This window comes from Bombyx mandarina, chromosome 15, assembly GCF_030267445.1.
Source record: "Bombyx mandarina strain Sakado chromosome 15, ASM3026744v2".
Classification (NCBI taxonomy): Eukaryota; Metazoa; Arthropoda; class Insecta; order Lepidoptera; family Bombycidae; genus Bombyx; species Bombyx mandarina.
In genome coordinates, this window is record NC_143221.1 from 291,362 (window position 1) to 315,884 (window position 24,523).

The 24,523-nt window shown below is 38.0% G+C and overlaps 4 protein-coding genes across 5 annotated transcripts; 1 reads left to right on the plus strand and 3 right to left on the minus strand.

Moving 5' to 3' along the window:
- Window positions 1-228: 228 nt before the first annotated feature.
- Cdc7 (Cdc7 kinase) lies at window positions 229-11,090 on the minus strand. Its single transcript, XM_089733378.1, has 8 exons — window positions 10,849-11,090; window positions 5,631-5,856; window positions 5,115-5,208; window positions 4,033-4,175; window positions 3,578-3,806; window positions 1,409-1,700; window positions 1,134-1,339; window positions 229-1,043 (listed from the first exon to the last, which is right to left on the minus strand). The coding sequence occupies exons 1-8, from the start codon at window positions 10,946-10,948 to the stop codon at window positions 903-905; spliced, it is 1,431 nt and encodes a 476-aa protein (XP_089589504.1). The 5' UTR covers window positions 10,949-11,090; the 3' UTR covers window positions 229-902.
- A 987-nt stretch (window positions 11,091-12,077) lies between these two features.
- LOC149501391 (uncharacterized) lies at window positions 12,078-14,046 on the minus strand. The gene has a single exon (XM_089733379.1). It carries the CDS (start codon window positions 13,910-13,912, stop codon window positions 12,224-12,226), a length of 1,689 nt encoding a protein of 562 aa, XP_089589505.1. The 5' UTR covers window positions 13,913-14,046; the 3' UTR covers window positions 12,078-12,223.
- Window positions 14,047-18,266: 4,220 nt separating this feature from the next.
- Window positions 18,267-19,510, minus strand: LOC149501392 (uncharacterized). Its single transcript, XM_089733380.1, has one exon. It carries the CDS (start codon window positions 19,362-19,364, stop codon window positions 18,381-18,383), a length of 984 nt encoding a protein of 327 aa, XP_089589506.1. The 5' UTR covers window positions 19,365-19,510; the 3' UTR covers window positions 18,267-18,380.
- A 1,609-nt stretch (window positions 19,511-21,119) lies between these two features.
- On the plus strand, window positions 21,120-23,388 carry LOC114247737 (uncharacterized). Of its 2 annotated transcripts, none has more exons than XM_028180760.2 (3): window positions 21,120-21,231; window positions 21,442-21,668; window positions 23,173-23,388. In XM_028180760.2, the coding sequence occupies exons 1-3, from the start codon at window positions 21,184-21,186 to the stop codon at window positions 23,300-23,302; spliced, it is 405 nt and encodes a 134-aa protein (XP_028036561.1). In that variant the 5' UTR covers window positions 21,120-21,183; the 3' UTR covers window positions 23,303-23,388. The 2 variants fall into 2 exon arrangements, with proteins under 2 accessions (XP_028036561.1, XP_028036562.2); XM_028180761.2 differs by having other exon boundaries at window positions 21,128-21,263.
- The last annotated feature ends 1,135 nt before the right edge of the window (window positions 23,389-24,523 follow it).

Consider the following 24,523-nt stretch of genomic DNA (forward strand, 5'->3'; position numbering starts at 1 on the left):
TTCGTCGACCGCCCCGGCCGCCCCGGGACGGTCGCCATCTTGACGCGGGGAAGAAGTTTGAGATTCGCACAACTTTAAGTGGGTTTGTGTTATTAAATAAAAAGTTTAACATTGTTAGCACCGTGAGGGGGCCCTGTCGACACCCCCACCGCTTGGTGCGCTCACGAGTGCTAAGTTAGTGGAAACGGCAAACTCTGTTAGTTAAGTCCAAGTCAATAAAACTACGTATTCAAGAGCATGTTTTATTGAGTACAAAAACAAGCTCCCGGGCGCGCTGTCCCCGGCTGTCCCCGGCTGTACCCGGCTGTCCCTGGCACAGACACCAACAAGTGACAGTGAGTAACAGACTAACACGAAGCACGCGGCTTTACAAAAGGTTGCAGATGGACAATTTAATGACATAGTGTCACTTGTGTTTTAATAAACATTCATGCAAAATAAGCGAATTTTAATTCCATAATATTTAAAAACACTTTAGAGGACAAGAGTCCTCTGTGGCCGGCAGCCGCCGCGATCACTCAGCACCAGGTGGGTGGTGAGCTCGTTCACATATCAATGCGATAAATAAACAGGCAAAACATTTTAGTGCCACTAATTAGTCTGTTTGCCGACACATGTACATTTTGATTTGTTTTCGAGATACTGACGAGCCGCCGCCTCCGAATGTGACAGTTTATTGGAATCAATTATACTTCATTAAAAATGTCGGGAACGACAACATTTTCAATAAAGAAAATGGTTCGAAAATGAAAACTCGCGGTGCCGGCGATGCCGCGCCGCGCTCGGCTCGCTCGGTACTTCTGTGTTATAAATATATTAACAGTAAAATATTAAATAACAATCTAGCTAATGCGGCGCTTGTGTGCGCAATATATGTAACTCCAGCAACAGCGGTGGAGTGGTCAGGAGTTGAAGAACTCGTGTTGGAGGGCCTGCTCCGCGGAGAGCCTGTGCGCCGGCAGCGGCTGCAGCAGTCGCCAGCACAGCGAGAACGCGCTGTCCGGGAACCCCGCCAAGCTGCGGCCCGGGGACACCGCGGCGGCCTGCCCGGGCGAGGCGCACTTGTTATTGTTGTTTTATATGTTATAAAACCGATCATTGAAAATTTTGAATAGAATAAATTTCATACTTACGTCTTTATCCTCGTCCCGACAAATACACTCGTGCGTGAGGCACCGACAGTGCAGGCACGACGCCGCCGGGAGGAGGGGGCGGGGGGCGCGGGCCCGGGGGCCGGGGGACGGCGCCGCGGGAGCCGGTGGGGGGCAACCGCGGAGGCGGGCGCACAGCTTGCGGAGACACAGCCCGCGCCGGGGGGACGATGTGATCAAACGGCGACCTAATTAATATTATAACAATATAATTGCTTTTGAGCATCGCTAATACATGGCTGGCACCGTGTAGTTACCGAGGGCGGCGGCGGCGCGCTGCAGGGGGCGGGTGCCGAGCAGCGCGGCGAGCTCGGCGAGGGCGGCGAGGTCGTCGGCGGCGCGCAGCAGCGGGTAGCGCGCGGTGAGCACGGAGCACAGCACGACGCCGCACGCCCACGTGTCCACGGCGGTGGTCTGCGCGCCGTACCGCAGCAGCACCTCGGGGGGGCGGAAGCCCTGCGTGCCGGCGCGGGGGGCGCGGGCGGGGGGGCGCACGCTGCACGCGCCGCACACCGCGCCGCGACCCGCGCACGCGCACGGCGCCGCTCTCTGCGCGCACGCACCATTTTATTCAGTACAGCTTCCAACAAAAATTAATGTTTATTTCAGGCCAAAACATTTCTTTTTATTGCTTAGATGGGCGAACGAGCTCACAGCCCACTTGGTGTTAAGTGGTTACTGGAGCCCATAGACGTCTACAACGTAAATGCGTCACCCACCTTGAGATATAAGTTCTAAGATCTCAGTATAGTTACACATATATCCTGAACACAATATTTCTGTGGCTTGGGACATTACATTTTTATTCCATCACAATGAATAAACACACAAAACTCATACCATACACTTGACGTTTCATCCAGTGGCTGCATGCACACAAAATAACATTCACATTTACAAAATGTACAATACAAGAGTAAAATCATGTTCAATGACATTAAATATGAAACAAAGAACCAAACGGAACAATAGTCACTACATATAAAGACCCCCATAGCGTTTTCACCAACGCAGATCGACGGAATATATCGTTTGTTAAATTTTCATATACTTAGTTTGGCCATAAATACTGAGACAAAGGAAAACAAAAAAATATATATGGCAAATAACATTTATTACTTTTACAGTGTGTTAGTTTAACACATAAATATAAAACAATTTAAAGTATAAAAAGTTTATTCGAAGTGGTCTCCATTGGCTGCAATACAGTTCTTTAAACGCTGAGGCCAGTTATCAATAGAAGCACGCACTCTTTCCATGGGAAAATTTTGTTTGTTAAAATGTTGCTCAATTGTAAAAAAATCTCATCCGTAAGCAACATTTTTCTATGACCTCCCTTTGCGTACCGCTTCAGTACTTGTTTCGATTTTATCACCCTATTCTCTTTTAAATTATCAGTTAAGAAATGACCAGTACGTCTCTTACAGGATGCAAGGCCTAAGTCATCTTTTAAAATACGCGACATGGTTCTAGGTGCTATCTTCATCTCCCGAGATAAAATCTTTTGCTTTCGGACAGGATTTCTTCAAATTCTTTCCCTTACTGCTGACCACCTTTTTCGTACGAACACTACGTGGACGGCCACATCTTTTTCTGTCACAAACAGAGGAGGTCTCATTGCACCTATTAATAGCCCGGTACACAAACATTTTACTAATACCAAGCGTATGGAGAGTTTTAAAAATTGCATTTGGCTCCATACCTACTTACTTTGTGTAATGCAATCACAGCGATTCGGTTCTCTTTATCACCTCACTCCATTTTAATATCGCAAAATATTGTACAATGTATTGGCGCCAAAATGAGAAAACTCAATGAGCAATCATATAAAATTGACAGATTCCAAATTCAAATGTAATATTTTGTTTATTTTTAATTGTAACAGTATTTATGGCCAGACTAAGTATATTGACTAAAATATTAAGCCGCCTGGATATGGATATGGAAATATTAAGCTTTCAATGAAAAGTTGCCTAAACCTTATAAGATATAACAAAACAATGTGTTGGTGGTATATTCTTCTTGTATAGATCTACAAATAGGTCAGCGGTGGCATATGTCTACTTTTGAAGGATAACTTACTGTACCCGTGATAGCTTTTAAAAAAGTGGTCATGTATAATACGACAATTTTAAAGATAATTAGACAGATACAGTATTAATCCTTACCTTTTTAATACGTTAGAGGCCTTAAGCATTTCGTGCACATTATTAACAACATCATTTCGATTATATAATTTAATGGCACGATTACGGGCGCGAGAATAAAATTCAAACGCGTTCTCGCAGTGACCCGGTCCCCCCTTCTAGTAAACCCAACCACAACCTTAATTCAATCAAATCATTAATAAATTATAGTCCCCGTAGTGAAGACAAGCTGCTAGTTAATTAAACATTAAATAGATGAGAAAGGAAAATCCGACATACCTTGACATTGCTTCTAGGAGACAGCGGCATGGGATTAGTTTCAACAATAGATATCTTGCTAACGTTAGTCTTCAGTGAGAGGTCAAGTGCGAGTCGCTTCGCTTCCGGTGTGGAGCCCTCGGCCTCCCGGGGACGCTTGCGGGGGGCCGAGGACCGGGGGGGCGCCGGGGGCTCCTCGTCGGTGCCGGGGACCAGTCGCTGAGCCAGGCCAAAGTCTACTAATTGATATCTAGTTAAAAAGGTAATAAACTTAGTAGAACACAAACAGTTATTCAATAAATTATGTTTACAGGTAGTTAGGTAAATAATTTTGATTTAAATATATGGACTCTATCTCCAGGCAAGGCTACGATTCCAGAAATACTTTAAGTACATTTTTTTCACACAAAACTTTTCTAGAAATTCAAGTATTTTAATTTTATTTGTTTGTGTACAGTATAGCCCAGTATGCTTACCTCCTATTTTCTCGATCGTACAAAAAGTTACTGGGTTTGACATCTCGATGTATGACACCGAACGAGTGCACGTGCCGGAGCGCCTCGAGCAGCGCGCGCATGTACTCGCGCAGCTCGGCCGCGTCCATGTCGCCCACGTACTCCTGGGAACGGATCCCAGCTCTTCCATATATTATTTTATTTGGTCCTACTGTACCCAGAGAAGGTAGATCACTAACACTAGATCTAGATCGACCAGCCTGGTCAGTTACGTCGCTTAGTTTTTTTTCCTTCATAAACTGATGGTCTTGAGAGACCATAGCACGAGTAGTGCTTCGCAGAATCAGGACCCACTGAGAAGATCCGGCGAGAAACTCAGTGGGCTGAGTCTGTGGGTTAATTTACTCACCGAGCTCTTCGTCGCAAGCGACGGGTTCGACGAGAACGATGACCGGTGCTTGAGGTACCTAAAAGCACCGTTAGTGGATCGGGAGGATCCTAAGTGACGTGTTTTGGGTGACGACGACTGTTTACCATTCGGTCCGCAGGATCGAGAATGGGTCGCTTGTGTCGAATGTGTTGTGTTATATTAGATATTTTCAGTACATGGTCGCACAACAGTTTTGGACTGTAAGGTGTGAAAGAGTTTTAATGTTTTGTAAAACTGTTTTCAACACAAAATCAAAGTTAATGAATTTATTTAATTTATTGTATTGTATATTGATCGGCCATTATCCTGGTCATTAAAAATTAAATCACCAACATCATCATTAATCAATTATCAAAAACAAATATTCTACTCTTAAGCTTGTTTGCTTTTAGTACTTTGCATTGTGTAAAATATTAACTTTATATGATATTTTCTGAAATGAAAATAATTTCATTAAAAAACTAACTATTGTCATGGCAGTTTTGACACAATTAATGATTTTCTGTCTAATACTTTATGAAACTGAATGTTTATTAACACATATTATCTTTCCATAAGACTAATTTAGATTCAACTGAAACTTTGAGTATTATTTTTCCAACAGATAAGTAAATTTTCCATGATGCTATTAATGTTTGAAATATTGTTTATATAGATTGACTGACATACTCACAGAAAACTTTTTATGAGGTAGATAGGGCATTACAAATACAATAGTGTCGAGATTACGAAGACAGAGCTCCACTCCAATCACATGATGTTTGCCTCTGTAATATAACACACGTAAAATGTTCAATTAAATTAATGGATAAATACCTCTACACAAGCTAGACATTCAAACACACATTAACTCAAGTGCCAATGTGGTACTATTCAGATAATGATGATCTTGTTACTCATAGCATATAGATATAAATTCAACAAGATTTAGGATTACGATTTAATAACCTCATCTGTAACAACAAATGATGATGTTCACACATAATGACGTGCCCTTGTGTAGATTTGACCTTGATCCATGAATGGCAGATTCCTGTGTCATTTTTAGATGAGCAGATGGCAACAACATCCCATGGGGTGATAAGTAATTACGTAGATTGTACTTTAAAATAAATTCTAGTCAAATAAATATATGGGACATAATGCCTGTGTATATTAGTAATGATGCAGATTCATTTTTAAAACATACCCTATGTCCTGTAGACACCTTAACTCGTGTTCAATCCGAGCTGGATGTGCAGTAGGTACCAAGTGTTTTATGGCAAACCAACGCTTGTCTTTGTCTAGCAAAGACGAATGCTGTCTCAGTGAGCCTAAATACACTGAACTAAATGTTCCTTCTCCTATCTTTCGGTGCACTTCAAAAATCTTGTCCAGTTTTGGTAGCTTATATAAAAGTTCACATATTTGTTCACCTAGAGATAAATACAATAATTCTTTTAAATTATTAATGTACTTATTTATTGGATGTCTATGTGTTTAATGACACAGTTTTGTCTTCACTGTGTAATCGGGTGAACAATCTCATGTAGTATCTGATGTTAGGTGGTTACCAGAGCATATAAAAATCACAATGTGAATGCTGCCAATCACCATAAGACTTGAAGACAACTGTCTCAGTTGTACTAACTATTGTATAAGTTATATTTTTGTGTGTTTGATTCTTATTCACTAAGTTATGGTGGAAGTCATTCATATGAACATGTATTAAGTTGTGTGTATTTTATAAGAAAAAATTATACCTGTTTACTTCATTTTAACACAGGTATTATGGTGGTTATATAACAGATATAATAAAATAATTAGGTTCAATCTATTGAGAGATGGTTCGTCTCATAATAAGTGTAATATTAAGGCTAATACATAAGGTAATACTTTGATTGACATTCACGATGCAGAGAAGTTTAGCAGAGGTAGAAGTTCAAGGACAGAAGCAAAGACAGAAAAAATTGGATTTCATGTAAAATGCTTCCTCCACTTGCCAAGAAAGTTATTTAATTACCTTCAGATAAAAGGGTCATAGAAAATAAAATTTTAACAAGTTTATGAAAGTAATATGATCTATCTTCTATTTACAAATCTTTATATTTCTGTCTTTTTAAAAACGACTTCAAAAGGGGAGGAGATATCGTCGCTGCGCGTGCGAATCCGCGTAAGAGCAACTTGTAAAGACCGCGTATTTGCTTTTTGATGATTTTTCAGGAGGAAGAAAAAACTTAATATCTCAGCCATTTCAATTGTTATTACCAACTGAACTTAACAGCTAGTTCTTTACACCTTTCTTTAATGGAAAATAACGTAAATTTAATTGTAGTTAGCCTAGATTTTGTGTAAAGTCACTTACGCGGTTTTGTTTTAACTAATTACAAAATAATTACACTGTTATTAAAGGTACGCGGTTTTTAAATGAAACAATTGATTAAAGGGTTGTATTTATTATTAGAAAAATCAAATCGGAAACAGTATAATCTAACAAAAATATTATGTATTTATTATCGAAATCAGTTTACAAAAGGATATTTATTACCTATTCATAATTAGTAGATCATTAATATTTAATCATTAATGGAGATATTATTATAAGAGTTCAGATTTCCATTCCAGGTCTTATAGATTCAATAAATAAGGAAATCTTTAAGACCAAAGTCTTTAAAAAACATATGTATATTCAGGTATCATTACTTCAGACTTGGTACTTTTCTGGCCCCCTTTGTAATTACTTCGAACTTGGTACTTTTCTGGGATCCTTTGTTATTGTGGCGTGTTTTGAGGGTAAAAATATTTCCCGATTTTTCAACTTCCTCTCAATCCCCGAGTGGACTGAATCTACTTCCATTTGCAAGTGACCTTTCTCTAAATACATCTGAGTTATTATTACGTTCCTAGCCATAGCCAAGTGCAACAACGCATTTGATACAACATTATTTCTGTTTTGTGCTGTACAACCATCTCTAAATATAACATCCTTTCAATCATTATCCAGTAATTTAGTTACATAGTCTACGAAAAAAGACGCGAAAGTAGTGGCTTTTAAGGCGGATGCTGTCTCGTCGAACCGGTAACACGTGACTCAATTATTGCTAAGATTGTACACAAAAAAGTTATGTACGGCACGATTAGTTTCAAAATAAAGTGCACTGGCATTGAGGAAAGAACATAGTTTAATTGCCTGAAGGTCTGCTGTTAATGCATATATGATTCCTTTTTGGGCTAATTCTTTGTCAAAATTCTTTTCTGCTTTAGCCAAGTCCTTTCGTTCAATATGTTTAGCATACTGTTCGTCTGATAAATTACCAATTTTGTGAGCACAGCACTGGTCACAAGCATCCTTTTTTGGTTGAAACAATCCAATATTCTCGTCAAGCAAAATGCTTTTAAATAATAGTTTGGGGAAAAAATTTCTTCGCATTTTGTAAGAAAATTCACTACATTTTTTAATATAGTTTATTTACATTTAACTACAGTATGTAGGTACCATTTTGCTCGATAACTTTTTGCCATCTTTTAGGTAGGGACATAATCCCATTGCTATAGAAATTTTGGGGCTTCTGATCAAAATACCGCGACAATTGGTTTTGGCAGTCCTCTCGTGATCTTAACCTGACACTGCCTAAAGAATTCTGAAGAGACCGACACAGGTGGAAATCTGAAAGTGCAAGGTCAGGACAATACGGCGGATGCATTAACACCTTTCAGCCAAGCTCTCTTAATTTTTGCTGAGTGGCTAAAGATGTGTGAGGTCTAGCATTATCATGATGAAAAACCACACTCCTTCTGTTGATTAATTCCGGCCGCGGTCTCTCAACTACTAGTTTTAATCTCATCAGTTGTTCGCAGTAGATTTCAGAAGCGATGGTCCTGCCTGGTGGTAACGGCTCATAATGAATCCCTTCCAATCTCACCCCACACACAGCATCACCTTGTTGCGTGTTAACCCGGGTTTCGCCACAGTCTGTGAAGCCTGACCGGCCTTTGACCACGACCTTTTTCGCGCGTTCTTGTCGTACGTGATCCACTTTTCATCACCAGCTATCAGCTTCTTCAAAAATGGTTCGGTTTCATTATGTCGTAATAAAGAATCACAAATCAGTACACGGTTCATTAGGTTTCTTTCAGTGAGCTCGTGAGGTATCCAAATATCGAGCTTTTTTGTGTACCCAGTTTTTTTTCAAATGCGCCAAAACTGTTTTGTAGTCAATTCCCAGTTCTTCAGCTACGTCGTAACTACTGATATGCTGATCCTGCTCCACTTTTTCAAAAATGGCATTCATTTTATACGCAATAGGGCGACCAGAGCGACGAGCATCTTTGACATCAAAATTTCTGGATTGAAAACGTTTTAACCAAATTTGTGCTGTTCTCACAGACACTGTACTAGGTCCATAAACATCGCAAAAAAATTCACGGCTTGCCTTGAAATTTACTTTTCTTATAGTAAAATTTTAAAATGTATCGAATTTCTTCATTAGATTCACTCATCTTGACAGTACGAAAAATAAATAAAAATCACACATTTTCCTAATTTGAATTTGAAATTATCTTCTTTAAAACTTGAACTTTTAATGATACCAAAACCAGCCAGATAAAAATAGTATAGCCGAAGAGATTTTATTACAAGTTTATACATACTACAATGCGAAAATACTTTTTCCCCAACCTATTACTTTTCTAGATGCCACAGGTTTATTTTCTGAAACCGAGTAGTCGACATAAAGACGATACAATTGTGATTTTGATTGTATGATAGGTTCTAAGCACAACTTTGAAGTAGATTTTCTGCAGTAATGTGATGGTAGTTTCGGTAGTACAGTTAAATATTTTTTAGCTAATTCTTTTTTGGATATTTTTTGTATGACTCCTGTTGTTTTAAGTTCCTTATTATTTGTCCCATATTTAAGCCAATAGCGAACCGTCCATTCTTTAATACCCAATCTCTCCAAAAACGTTTTCAGGCTAACTCTTACTTTTTTATTGTTAACTTTTTGATAGTACATTTTAGTGTCATTTCGTCTTGAATTAGAGATCTTCGTTTTCTAGATGTAGGTTTTTTATCCACCATTGAAGTAATATATTTTTATTTTCTTGCAAAGTCATCTTCTAGTGATCATTAAATATTTCAGATCGAGCGTCTTTTATTAGGTTTGAACTATAGTAACCACTAAAGCATTTTGTTGACAAACATATTGGACCCATTATTTTTGCTGGCTCAGGATCGTTCTGAACAAGTTTTGTGCCCTCCTTTTAAATCCAATGTACTCTTTTCCCATTATTCTCTACCTCTTATTTTTCATTCTCAGACAAAGTGTGGACACTGGTTGTATCACTGCTTAATTTTGATAGTTAAATATATTTAATATTTCTCTTTTCTTTTGTAATAATATTTTTCGCCTTTCAGATAGCTCTCGCAAAGTTACCACGTTTTAATTAATATTCGCATTTTCTAAAATAAAATTATCTTGGTCCTCCATCATTTGGGTACTTACCTGAAAATGCAAGGATTTAACTATAAAGAAATAAATAAATAGTTTTAGTAAAATGCAATACCGCGTAACTCAACAAAACTATTAATCAAGCGATGTCAAGACCGCGTAAATCCTTTTTAGGGGCTATATTAGTCAGAATCATTAAATTGATAAATAATTATAAGTAATTTAAATATTCTAAGATAATCACATTACAAACGGAAAATAATATACATTTAAAACAAACTTACATGGTGGTTATTCACGGCAAAATAATTATTTTCGGGAGCACACACAAATTGCGTTACATTTTCCTTACGACCGTAGCAAATACGCGCAATTTCTTCCAACTTCATGCCTCCTACTGTTCCGCGGTATTGTTTCGATAGTAAAACTGGTGTTTTTCCTTGGATAATTCAAATCAGGTGAGGTCTAATATATGCCTATGACAGCTTAGAATCGACCAGCACGATATTGGAATTTTGCGCGTTTTGCTGTTACGCGGTATTTACAAACTGCTCTTACGCGGTTTTGCACGCGCAGCGACGATATACATTTTTTTTACTTTCCCTTAGAACTTTTTTTAGGATATTTTAATGATTCTTTTTTATTTGAAGAGCGATAGTTCTCATGTGCTCCTATTTAAAGTTTATTGAGATCTGACCAGTAGTTTTTGAACTATGTATCCATAAGTGATGCAAATTTAATTGACTTCAACTAATTGAATTGTTTTGTACATATGTAATTAATAATAAATAACAGTAAACAAGTCACGCACGATCACCCGTTTGCCCGGGAGTCAAACCCACGAGCCCTGGTACAATAGTCTAGGGCGCTAACTACTGCACCACCAGGGCAGTCAAAGTACGTTAATACGAAGAGTATTTACTTTTAATTTACTTTTTTTTTAAATAATTATTCTTATTATTTTTTATCTAAACTTACGTTCAGAAGAATCAGAAGTCTCATTTTCATTTTTATTTTCTTTGAGCTTTTTATGAGAACGTAACCCTTCTCTTATTTCAAATCCCCTAGATCTGGACATATTGGTTCAATTTATGAGTAGTTATATTTCCTCATATAGGTTGTTTTGCTGAATATTGTAAATTATAAAATAAATAACACGGGCACGGAGAAACAAGAAACACAAAACCATAGATTATACACTTAATATATTAGAGACACAAAACAATTGAAGTTTCTTAGTTTTCGAATACAAGAAAGCGAAGAAATCGCACTGTACAGCCGTGACTCTTAATTTTATTTTCATGACATAAATTATCGAATATAAAAAAAGGCCTTATCTGTTACACGAATATTAAAACACAAGTGAACGAAGAGAACGAATTTCCTAAAATGGATTATGGAATATCATGATGACGGAGTGGTTGTGGCCTAAATGATGCCCGATGCATTTATGGCGAACGATACGATAATACCAATATTCGAGTCCAGCAGACAGCAATTATTTTTTCTAGTGAAATACGTACCTACTTAAAACATATTCATGAATAACTTTCACGATGTTGCGAATAAACCAGATTCGGATGCGTCGTCTACGCCCGCTACACCTAGATGAAACCCGAAATACAAAGTGGGAAAGTTATTTAGAAGGACTCGCACCTTTTCATCAAGCATATTGGCGACTAGCTAGGCGACCCTCCAATTGGAAACTATCGCCACTACGCATCTTTGCGTATGGGCCTCAGGCCAACTAGCAGATATACTGCAAGAGCAATGCTCCACCAGTGCTCAAACTGCTAACCCCGAACAGACGGAGTTGGTCGACAGGAAGCGACAAATGTCAGCCGGAGTCCTACAAGGCTCCGTTCTCTCACTACTACTTTTTAGCTTACAGTTGACTCTTTTCGCTAATGATACGCCTATCAAGTACTTGAAGTGTTGTAAAATTAAACCACCCGCACAGTTTAAAACACTATCAGTTTATTGTCAAAGAACAGTGTGCTTAGTGAGAGTTTTTTAACGTTTTCGATAGCGTAAAAGTTAACCCAATTTTGTATGTAGTTGGAACAGTGCCCCTAGCGGCAAACGTACTGTTATACGGGTTCTGGATATTCCCTTTTTAAAAAAACTTTTAAACCAACAAACGTGTTGTCGCGACGGAGATTGAAAATGGACTGAGGCTAATGGGAATTGTAGTTTACTGCTGGCCACTAGAAACACTGACTGAGCAGGGAAATAGGGATGTGTCAGCAGTAAAGGGTACAGGGCCGTCTTATAACAACCCCCCGCATAAGAGTAAACTTACGGGTTTAAGTAAGTTTGCGAAAGAAAAGGTAAGTTGATGGTAAGTGGGAGTTTATTCCATACGGAGACGAGGCTGAGGGTGAGGAGCTGGTGAGCTTGTAGAAATACTATCTGGTTCTTTTGTTATTGAAAGTCTTTTACGAAAGACACATTTGTTGGTTTTTACAAAATAGAAAATAGCAATAGAACTTAAAATTATAAAAAATGAAACTATGCTAAAACTAAAACTAACATAATCAGAAAGATCATCCAGGAAATCATCGGAACTTTCATCGGTTGGCTTAATAGGTAAATCGTGAATTACATTCAAATTGTCAAGGTTAACATAGCGCAACTGGGGTATTGATACATCGATGCTCATTTTGGAGAACTTCATTACATTACAACAAATGTCCTTAATTATATTAAAATTTGAAACAACAGGATTAACATCAATTTTGTAAGTATTTTTTGCTTCTAATTTATTTTCTTTACAGAATGCTGTGCAACCTGGATTCAAGGTAAGTATTCCAGTTCCGGATATTATAGTATCTGTTATTTTACGGTCACATTCAATAGTCAACTTTTCGTTGTTTGATTCTACATAGATCCATTTGTTATTATTTAGCTCATGCCAGATATCCACTGTTCCGTATATGAATTTCGTAGTACAAGTTTCAGGTAAAGTTTCTAAAGCTTTAGTGATGATTTCCGTTTCACAAATTGGATGATTGACAACACTGAATGTGTCTACAAGGTTACAAATATAATTATGTCCAATGATTATCTTACAGGAACTTATTCTATCAAGGGTAAAGTATAGTTTCTTATTTTCACTAATTCCAATGAATGGTTTCGTTGCAGTTACAAGTGCAAATGAATTTGGAGATTTAGGGTTGTGCGGTACAGGTATAGGTATAACTTTATATAAATTGTAAGTCTCTATATTCACGAGAGGGATTTTGACTACAAATACAAGATTGTTGTCGACGACATATGATACTATTTCTGCAAGATTCATTAGGATATTAATATTATCTAAGTTCAATTCTACAGGGAAGTCCTTAAATCTAGGTAAGTTCTTAACATTACTAACTAGGTCTACATATAATTGCTTAGGAGTAACAATAGAAGGATGAAGAGTATTTGTTTTTGAAAACAGGACACTGTTTACAAGGTCTTCGATTTTGAATGAAAGTGTTAACAGATTGCCTTGCAACACATTTATAATTTCGTCTAAGTTTGTTCTAAAGCTAACAGAATTAGTGACCACAGAGATGTTTTTAACTGAAAGAGATAATTTTTCGATAGCTTCATCAAGTAAGAATTGGTTCTTATTAAGTTCATTTATAGTAGCGTTAAAGTTTGAAATAGCTGATTTAGAAATGTAAATACTTTGTTTCAGATTGAAATTGATATCCTTATTGGCTTGTTGAATTTTAGCAATAGCTCTATTATATTTATGTGCATCATCTTCATTTAGGGTTCCGAAGATGTGTTTGAAAACAGTTCCAATACCAGCAAACCAAGCAGAACGTTTTAAATTAGAAGGTGTCAGATGTGAAATGGATTCAAAGTCTCGGATAATATCTTTGAATAGGGAGTCAAGTGGTTGAATCAAGTTATGACATTCAAAGTGATTGATAGATTCACTTTGTTGACAGAGGTAGCGTATAGTACTAAAGACGTTTTTAATGTTATCTATGTGGATTGGGGCAAAGGATATGTCAAATGGAATGACGATGTGAATGTGGTCATTCATAATTTTTGCAACTCCATACGGGTCGAAATAGACGCCAGGGCTCGAGGTGATAGTATGAGTGTACTCTTCCTTTTCATTTCCCAGGATAGGATTACAGATCGAGAGTCTGCAAGAAGAACAATAAAGGTAGGTAATTGTTATTAGATTTAGTTTTCTTTATACAATCATCTATTTCCCGTTTCATGTGCAATTTTGACCTCATCAAAGTGATGTTTAACATGTCGACGGTTTATTAATAGGGATAAGGTGTTGTTACCATGGATTTTGACTATCTTATAAGGACCTTTCCATACGGGTGATAGAGCTTTCCTTAGTCGTAGGTGATTTTTTAGGTAAACATAATCTCCAACTTTATATTTTACAATTCGAGTGTGTCGATCATAGTATTCCTTTGATCTTTCCTTGGATGCCTGAATATTCTGGAGTGCTTTCTCTCTTGATAGTCTAAGTTTATGGTTTAACATTTTCAGGTATTCGGGATAAGTCGTGTCAGAGTGGAGTTCATAAATGGAGTCTGGTATGAAAGGTTTGTGGCCAAACAGGAGTTCGTAGGGAGTGAACTGGGTTGTAGTATGGACATTGGTATTGTAAGCTAACATTGCTGTAAAAACGTATTTATGCCAGTTGTTTTGGTTTTCGTTGATAAATGACTTTAAATATTCTTTAAGAGTGGAGTGGCTGCGTTCAAGTGCACCTTGGGTTTGTGGGTGATATGGTGAAGCCCATATTTGTTTTATTTTAAGGAATTCACAGGTCTTTTTAAAGAGGTCAGCTGTGAAATTTGTGCCTTGGTCGGTCACGATCATTTTAGGGATTCCGAATATTGAAATAAAGTGGACCAAACATTCACAAGTATCTTCTGCCGTAGCATTGGATATAGGGTAGGCACAAGAATATTTCGTTAAGTCATCTTGAATCGTGAGTATAAACCGCAATTGGATAGTACCGGCTTCTGGTAGAGGGCCAACGATATCAATGCTAATTCGGTCAAAGGGTTTTGTTGAGGAAGTGGTTATTTGCATTGGCGCTCGGTTTATTTTACGTAGGGCTTTGTTGGATTGGCATAGAGAGCAGTGTTTGACGTAATTGTCTATATCGGATCTGATTCCTTTCCAGAAATACTTCTCCTTAATTCTATTATACATGCGAGATGAACCTAGATGTCCAGCGATAGGTATGTTGTGATTCTCTTTCAGGATTTTAGGTATTTCGCTCAGTGTGGGGTAAATTATGGAATCGTGATAAATGTTGACTGCGATATTAGTGTCATGGAAAAGATAATTTATCATATTGTATATTTTGGTAAAAGATAATTTTTCGAAAACATTTTTGAAATCTGTTATAGCTATTTCTGTTGTCGTTTCGGTGAGCATAATTTCGTCTCTAGATTTCTTTAATGTGTTGAATATGTCCTTATATGAGGATTCATCGAAGTGGTGAACTTTTGTGAAGAGAAGGTAGAAGGTTTTCCCGGAGCTTGAGAATTTTTTGAATGTATAAAGCTCCTTTTCGTCGTTAATGATGTTGTCTGAATTTTCGTTATTACTTAAAATTTCTTCGATATATGGGTTTGATTCGTCAAGGTCAATAGATGTGGGTATTATTATGATTTTACAAGAGCTTTTCATTATACTTTGGTTATGTTCTTTTATGTTCGTGTTGAAGGTAAGGGTATTGGATTTATTGGACATAGCTTTTAAAAATTTAGGATAGTCATCATTTGATGACTCTAGGATAGCTAGAGGATCAATGACCTCGTTATTATCGTTGGGTTCTAGAGGGGTACCGAGTGGGCTGAAATCTAATGGACAGTCATCGTAAGGACTTATGTCGCTAAGAGGACCGAGGTCGATGAGTTCGCTTTCTGGTGTAGGTTCGACTTGGGTAGAATTTGGATTAGTAACGTTTTGGTCTTCAGATGGTTTCAAGTGATTGTCCTTTGTTGCATCAGGGTCGACTGGTAGGTTTGATTCTTCAGTGGGTTTGGGCGATAGACTTTCTACTGGGTTTACAGGGAAACGTGATAAGGCGTCGGCGTTACAATTAGTTTTCCCTTTTTTGTATTTGATGTCATAGTCATATTCTTCAAGTTTTAGTCTCCAACGAATAAGACGAGATCCAGGATCTTTACAATTGAATAGCCACTGTAAAGGTTTGTGGTCTGTTATGATCGTAAAGCGACGACCATAAAGGTAAGGTCGGAATGTTTTGGTGCCGAACACTATTGCTAGACATTCTTTTTCAGTCACGCTGTAATTACATTCGGCTTTATTTAAGGTGCGTGATGCGTATGAGACTGGGCGGTCTCGCCCTATAGGTCCTTGTGATAGGATGGCCGATATCGCATAGTTAGAGGCGTCACAGGTCAACAGGAAAGGTGAATTGAAGTCAGGATAGATAAGGATGGGTGCTTCTACTAGTTTATTTTTTAGATTTTCGAAATTAAGTTGCTGTTCATTAGTCCAATTGAATGGGGTGTCCTTTTTTAAAAGCGAAGTAAGAGACTTAGCAAGCTTAGAGAAGTCGGGAATGAAGCGCCTGTAATATGATACAAGGCCTAAGAAAGATTTGATATCTTTCTGTGATTTTGGGACTGGATATTGGGTTACGGCCTTGACTTTGTCAGGATTAGGCTTAACGCCGTCTCTTGTGATTATATGACCTAAGTAAGTTACCTCTTTCCGAAGGAACTCACATTTTTCGGGCTGCAGTTTTAAATTAAATCTTCTTAGTCTTTCGAATACGACTCTGAGATTCTGGATGGCCGTTTTAAGGTCAAACGCATATAGGACAATATCATCGAGATACGAGAAGCAACGAGACCCTTGGAGGCCTGTGAGGCATGTATTCATCAGTCTTTGGAATGTGGACGGGGCATTTTTTAAACCGAAGGGCATCCGGTTGAACTGGAAATGTCCCTGCGGGACAGAGAAGGCTGTTTTGGGTGCATCTTCCGGTTTTATTAGAAGTTGATGGAATCCAGATGAAAGGTCGAGGGTGCTGAAGTATTGACTCTTTCCTAATTGGTCGAGTATCTCAGTCATTTGAGGGATAGGGTACACTTCACCGACAGTTATGTCGTTGAGTTTCCGATAGTCGATTACTATCCGCCATTTCTTTTGGCCGGAAGCATCAGCTTTTTTAGGAACCACCCAGATGGGGGAGGACCAAGGAGAGGAAGATGGAGTGATAATATCTTGGTCCAACATTTTATTGATTTGGGTTTCTACTTCTTGTTTATGGCATTCCGGGAACCGATATGATTTAGTGTGGATTGGAATGTCATTAGTGGTTTTAATTTCGTGTTGGATGCTTGGAGAAAAGGATAAAGGCTCGTCAGGAAGATGAAATATATCAGAGTAATCTGAACATAGATTAAGAAGGGCATCAATTTCCTCTTGATTTAAATGAGATGTTCTTAAAGAATCTAGTACCTTTTTTGTACGTCTAGTTACATTCTCGACGTTCAGGAGAGTCTGAATTGGGTAGGTGTCTATTTCATCTAGTTTTAATTTAAGGTTACGTCTGATTTTAGTAGGTTTGTTAGAAATATTAACGACTGGAATGTTTACTCTTTTGTTTTCTTTTACCTTTACAAGGCAGTTTGCCGTAAGGAGTGTTTTGGAAAGGTGCTGATCTATTATAACACCTTCTTTTAATTCTGGATTTACGACGGAACATTCAATCACTGTTTCCGTACGTGGGGGAATGATATAATATTGATCGAAGAAGTGTATTTTGATTTCATTTCGATTTATTTTTAGGACATCGCGACTATAGTCAATATTGCAACTGTTAGCTGTTAGGAAATCGTTTCCTATGATACCATCATAGGGTAGGTTTATATTTTTTATTAAGTGAAATTTATGGTTTATTAATTTGTTGTCATTGATTTTAAATTTTAGATTAAAGTAACCTAATGTAGGGGTGGCTTCTTCGCCGGGATCGATGCCTTTTATATTTATTGGTTCGGGAGTTATAGGTGGTTGTTTGAGAACACATGATTGTTTTAGTAGACAAATGGCAGATCCTGAGTCCACTAAGAGTGTGAGTGGAATGTCGGACACTGGTGATTCCACCAGCACATGAGGTAATAACTTCTTTGAGGTATCGATATTAATTTCGTAAATTTCCTTACAGTTGGAGAGTGCCGGCGTTGGCACAGTAGTTGATGGCCTAAGGTTTCCTTTCTCAGATGTTGGTTTCAGAGTGCTAGATTTGTTTGAATTGAGTCTGTCAGTTTGGGGCTGATTACCCTGTCGGTTAGACTTGGATATAAGATTAAGTCTGTCAGTTTGGGGCTGGTTACCCTGTCGGTTAGACTTGGATATAAGGTTAAGTCTGTCAGTTTGGGGCTGGTTACCCTGTCGGTTAGACTTGGATATAAGGTTAAGTCTGTCAGTTTGGGGCTGATTAAATGTGCTGCTTTTTGTATATTGACCCGGACAGCACCTACGCGAGCCAGGATCTAGTTTAAAGTATCGACTGTGTCTATTCCTTCATCGTTATCATCGTGGATTACGTCATGGGTACTCGTGAGATGTTCTGTGAAATTAATACGATTAGTAGGGACATTGTTTAGTCGAGGTTGGAAAGTGCGCGGATTTTGGTTTATTTGAAATCTTTTGTTGTTGAATTCACGCTTCTGACAGTTTTCAAGAGTATGGCCGTTGGCCTTGCAGTATCTGCAGAAATACGAACTGTTACTGCTTGGGTTGGTGTTATTGGTTGACTGGCGATTTATGTTGTGGTTAAACGTTGTCGGTCTAAACTGATGGTAATCTCTAGGTTGGTTTGGTCGGTAATTGGGACGTGAATACGTGTTTTTATTAGAGGGCCCCAGAATAAAGTTATGCTTCCTTTGCGAGGCCTCTAAAATTTTCTCTTCGGAAAGGGCAAAGTTGATAGCTTCATTTAGGTCACTTGGGTCACGACATCTAACGATTGTGGAAATTTGGGGCTTTAAGCCCATGACAAAATGATGTAAGGCTAAATCCTGCATAGCAGCGACGCGACCAACGAGTTCGCTTTTCTTTTTTAGTGAAATGTTAATTTCAGTTAATAGTTTGGATAGGCAAGATTCAATTCGTAATGCGAACTGATTGACCGAGTCGTTGTTTTGATAACAACTCTGTAGATCGGAGAGCAAAGCAGAATAGTGCTTCTTTTCACCAAACTGAGTGGTCAAAAACTCGGAAAGCTGCTCCCACGTTTCGAATTCTTTAATTGAGCAAGCACTTTCCGCTTTGCCCTCTAGTTGACTTAGTATATATTTTAATAAGGCGGGTCTTCTTGCGTCGGTTGCTAGGTCATAGGCACTCTGACAGTTGTTGATGAACGGCACTAGCCTTTCTCGTGATCCATCGAAAGGTTTAATAAATTTGAATAGAATGTTTAAATCCATGTTATCAGCGTCCGGTTTAAGGCGTCTGGATTCCTCTTTGGTAGTCATAACAAAATACTCGGCTCGGTTATTGTTTCAATGGAATGCGGCCGATAACGCGAGACTTGAGCGAGCGGCTGATTGCTGATTGTGATTTTTGGCGTTGATAGTGTTCAGATTCACTTCACGAAAATATTTTGAGACACTTACAGATATATAATGGATAATTGATAAAACATTACGAAGGTGTTGTTCCGTTGGTGATGGTGAGTCCAGTCCAGTCGCGGGAAGAAACACTTTTCCACTTTTATGTCACTTTGGTTCACAAGTCACTTGGGAGACGTCCTGGGATATTTAAAATCCCTTTTAGCTGCCACCAAATTGTTATACGGGTTCTGGATATTCCCTTTTTAAAAAAACTTTTAAACCAACAAACGTGTTGTCGCGACGGAGATTGAAAATGGACTGAGGCTAATGGGAATTGTAGTTTACTGCTGGCCACTAGAAACACTGACTGAGCAGGGAAATAGGGATGTGTCAGCAGTAAAGGGTACAGGGCCGTCTTATAACAGTACGCAAACGATCCCATTCCATACAAATATGAGCTAACTTTTACACCATCCAGAACGTTAAAAAACTCTCACTAAGCACACAGAAAGCACACACACACAAAGAAGGAGAAGAGAGTGAAGTTATGAGAAACATTTTGTCCATTCAACACACAATTAATTATTAAAATTTAAATCTAGTTTTACATCTTACAATGTATGTAATAATTACAATATAATGTTACAAGTAATTTTTAACATGCTACATACTCGAGCAGGAAAATGTCGTTCATGCATTATAAACTAAAGATCGCGGCCACTACTTTAGGACAGTGGTTCCGGAAAGTGGCATGCGCGTCGACATTAACCCCACGAAAATCACAGCCTTACTGTTATGGTGTGGATCCTTTAAAAAAAAAGGAAGCTGTGGCTGGCACTGAGTTTATTTTCTAAAAGAAATAGTAAATAGTACAAACGATGTGTGTTTCCGCTACTCATGTCAAATCTGTTCTGCCGCGCTTTAGCCACAAATCGTTTTTATATGAAACGATGCACCTTAGTCTGCATTATTATTTATATTGCGTTATTATTGAGGAACATATGTAACAGTACTCTTCAAAAGAGGTCGCCCTCACGATACCACAGCTAGCATTTCGCCCAGAATTAAGTGGGGTAACGCCATGCCCGCCATCAAAATTTTGATGGCTGTTTGAGGGTAAGCCCTGGGCAACGTAGACCAAGTGCAGAAAGGAGAACAGAAGGATGAAATTCGGTCCCCACATTAAGTCAGTAAGCGAACGATCCGCGTTCCTACTCGATCGACTCTATGCCATGATAGCAAGCGAAGTATTACTTATCTGATTTCCCGAGATTCACTTTTAGTGTTTTCAACCTCTTCAAGCACCGTCTTTGTCGAACTCGTCGATTACGACATTGACGAAGAGTTAGACGAGCGAACTAATCCATAGACATAGCCCACTGAGTTTCTCGACGGATTCTCAGTGGGTCGCGAATCCGATCCAGTAGTGATTCTGCGACGCAATGCTCTTCTTAGGGCTAGCAATTTTTTTCAGGTTGAGCCTGTGAACTCAACGATCCGTCCGCGAGAATGTGAAATACTAGTCAGAAGAAAAAAAAACATCGGCTTAAAGGTCTCGTTACCAGTTCATAAAATCTTAATTATAGATTATCTTAGGACTCAGAACTCTCAAATATATTAAGTGTATAATCTATGTAAGTGTATCTATGCCATAGATTAAACACTTAATATATTTGAGTGAGAATCTATGCTCAGAACTCAGAAATTTTCACCACTTATAGTTATAGTATAAAACCTAAAAATGTTTTTGCGAAATATTTCACGTGCTATATACAATTGTAGTGGAAGGGTATGTGCGTTTCTAAGATAAACATGCAACATGTACGTGCGATACCAAGCATTCTTAATAACAGGGCGATTATTATTGAATATCAAAATGTTTTGAAACCTTTCATTTCTGCTGGAAAATAGTAAAAAGGTTTTCGCCAGTCCAGTAGTGGCTATACTGTTATTATATTACTTGTTTTTAATGTGCAATATATTTCACTCGTATTTTCAGGCATCCTATGTAACAAAAGTACCAAAACCGGAGGTTCCAAAGAATCCTTTAGAGAAAGTCTATTCGGCATCTCAACAGAAAGATAATGGTATCATTTATGACAAAAAACCATTTAAAATAACTTTGGAAGCTGGTAAAACATATCACTGGTGTCTTTGCGGACGTTCCAAGAGACAGCCCTTATGCGACGGAACACACAAAGACATATTCCTTAAGGTCACGCAGAGGTATGTTACAACAATAATATATATTCGACTTTATTTACCACAGTTTGAGTGGTTACAAAATTGCTTATCCCTTGGTCTGTATGTAGATAATTGGTGCCCTACATAGTGCACTGTAGTAATTATGTTGACTTCTGTTACTAAGGCGCCGAAATATCTAATAAAGTCTGAGGCAGATGAATTCAAAGACACTGAGAATGAACCTATTTCTAAGAGACCCAAGAGAAATAATATACCTTAAAACAAAATAATTCAAAGTTAAGCAATGCTTCGTATCAGAAATCGACATAATTACATCTGTACGCCACATACGACACCGTTGACCTACTTGGCAGTCAAAGGGCTAACATAATAAAATACTAATAGTAAAAGCACTTGTCCAATGACTTAAATTTTGGTTGAAAGCCTGACTTCTTTAGCTAAGTACTCACAAAAAAAGATAACAGCATCTGAAATCTTAACACTTTAATGCATCTCATATTAAGTGTAAACAAACACTTCCAACTTCCTTGTTTTGTTTAGATCAACTGTATTTAAAAGACTACAATGTTTATGAGATAATTGTAATAAAAGCATAAGCCAGCACCAGATTTAAACTAATTACATGAAACAAGATAGTATTGTTTCCCCTCTTTATGATATCCTTCAAAAAGACATCCCTCGGCCTATTAATATTAATTCGCTATTAACTTTAGTATATTCTAAAAATGTAAATATTCGATATAAATTTTTATCTACTAATAATATTTATCTATAAAGTAGTTAGTCTAATATATTTGTTTGAGCTGTTATTAAAATCACAGATTTGCATATGAGAAAAGTGATTATATTTATTTGTATTTAGATTTTTTTTCTCTAAGCATCTCTCATTTTTGTCTACACTGTGATGTTGGCAAAATGAATGCCTTAGGAGTTGGAGTCAATTTGTTTTTATAAAAAAAAACTAGATAGCAGTATCTTATCTTATAAGGTATGATTAAAAATAATACTTCATCACTTAATAATTGAAAATGAAAAAAACAATAATTCATAGATAGGTTTTTGCATTTCAGTTCAAAATGTTCTCTTCATAATCACAAACAAGAATTCATTTACTCCCTATGCATATTTGATGCTTCCTTATGAATATTAGGTTTAAAAATTGAAATTCGATTTTTTTTTTGTTGCTTAGATGGTTGAACGAGCTCACAGCCCACCTGGTGTTAAGTGGTTACTGGAGCCCATAGACATTTACAACGCAAATGCGCCACCCACCTTGAGATATAAGTTCTAAGGTCTCAAGTATAGTTACAACGGCTGCCCCACCCTTCAAACCGAAACGCATTACTGCTTCACGGCGGAAATAGGCAGGGTGGTGGTACTTACCCGTGCGGACTCACATGAGGTACTACCACCAGTAATAAATAATCGATTGAAATATTCGTAGCTCAGACACTATAGCATTAAATAGGATAAAGTTGAAAATCAAATGTAGTGTTACTTAATCTTGGAAACTTTCTTTTTTCAGGCCCATTAGATTCACAGTAGAAAAAACAAAGGATTATTGGCTGTGTAATTGTAAACAGACCAAGCTTAGACCTTTCTGTGATGGCACACACAAAAACAAAGATATACAAGAAGCTAATGTTAAAATTTAATTTTAAGCAGAAACAAAATATTGATTATACTCCCTTAGATAGTTTATAGGACCCACTATGTGATTAAAATTGTACAAAGATAAAAATTTGTTTCTGTAGATTTTACCCTGAAAATAAAACATGTTTTTAGTTAACATGTTTATTGCCACATCACCCATATCTGGGTGACAAGTATGCTTCATGGAGCCCAGTCACCCACGTACAGGTGATACTCTTGTTTGAAGTAATAGGATTTGAGTTGGATTTTAAAAGGAATTTAATGGTATGACCACTAGTATGTAAATATAAGATGGGGAACATAAAAATACTAAAAAGATACATACAATACCTTTTATTAATTAAGCCCAAAAACTTGTCTAATTCTCATTTTAAAACAAAGTTCTTTGCAATAAATAGAATATATATATAATCATATTATATGAGATCTAAGAATATAAAATTCAAGTTATATTGTTTATATTACTACATGTCAATTGGTAACATTACAGCACATTGAGAGTCAGTACCAATGAGAAACAAATGAATTGAGCCAGGTAAATAATGTGTTATAAGATCGTTTTCGTCATCCGGTCAGCAGTGTATCGCGTTCCGACCCGGCAGGCTGGTTCTGGCCCAGCGGGGTATCCCGGAACACCAGCGGCATCGCCCGGGCGGCCTGGTAGGGCCGTCGTACCGCGAAGACCGACGTCGTTGGTCGTTGACTATCGCCTCGACGACCCGTCGGTCGGGCGTCCTCAGGGTGGCGCCGCGTGTCTGATTCTAGTGTTGACCGCGGGAACCCCCCTACTCTGACCGGGTTCTGACCCCGGACGGAGATCGGACGTCGGGTGTAAGAGTGCAGGGGAGTCGTTTAGTGGGTGGGCCCTAAAATCCTTGGGCCCGCGATCTGCTCTCAACACCTGCAGATCGTTGAGTCTCACATACCCCGCGCGCCCCTTATGCGCGGTGATCTCGTAGGAGGATCGGCCCCCGGCCCGGAAAAAAAAAAAGTATATACCAGTTCAAAATTCGCCACACATTCAGTTGGAGGATAATTCTTAAGATTGTAGTCTCAACAAATGTTTATTTCTAGACAGTGAATATGCACTTGCAAACCATAATTAATTGTAATGGATTTGTTACTGTTAGGCATTGCCGAACCAGTTAACTATTCTAATCCTTTCTTTTGTGCTGGTTTACATTTTTGTACTTTTTGCGTAGAACATATTTTAAGGTCGTCGT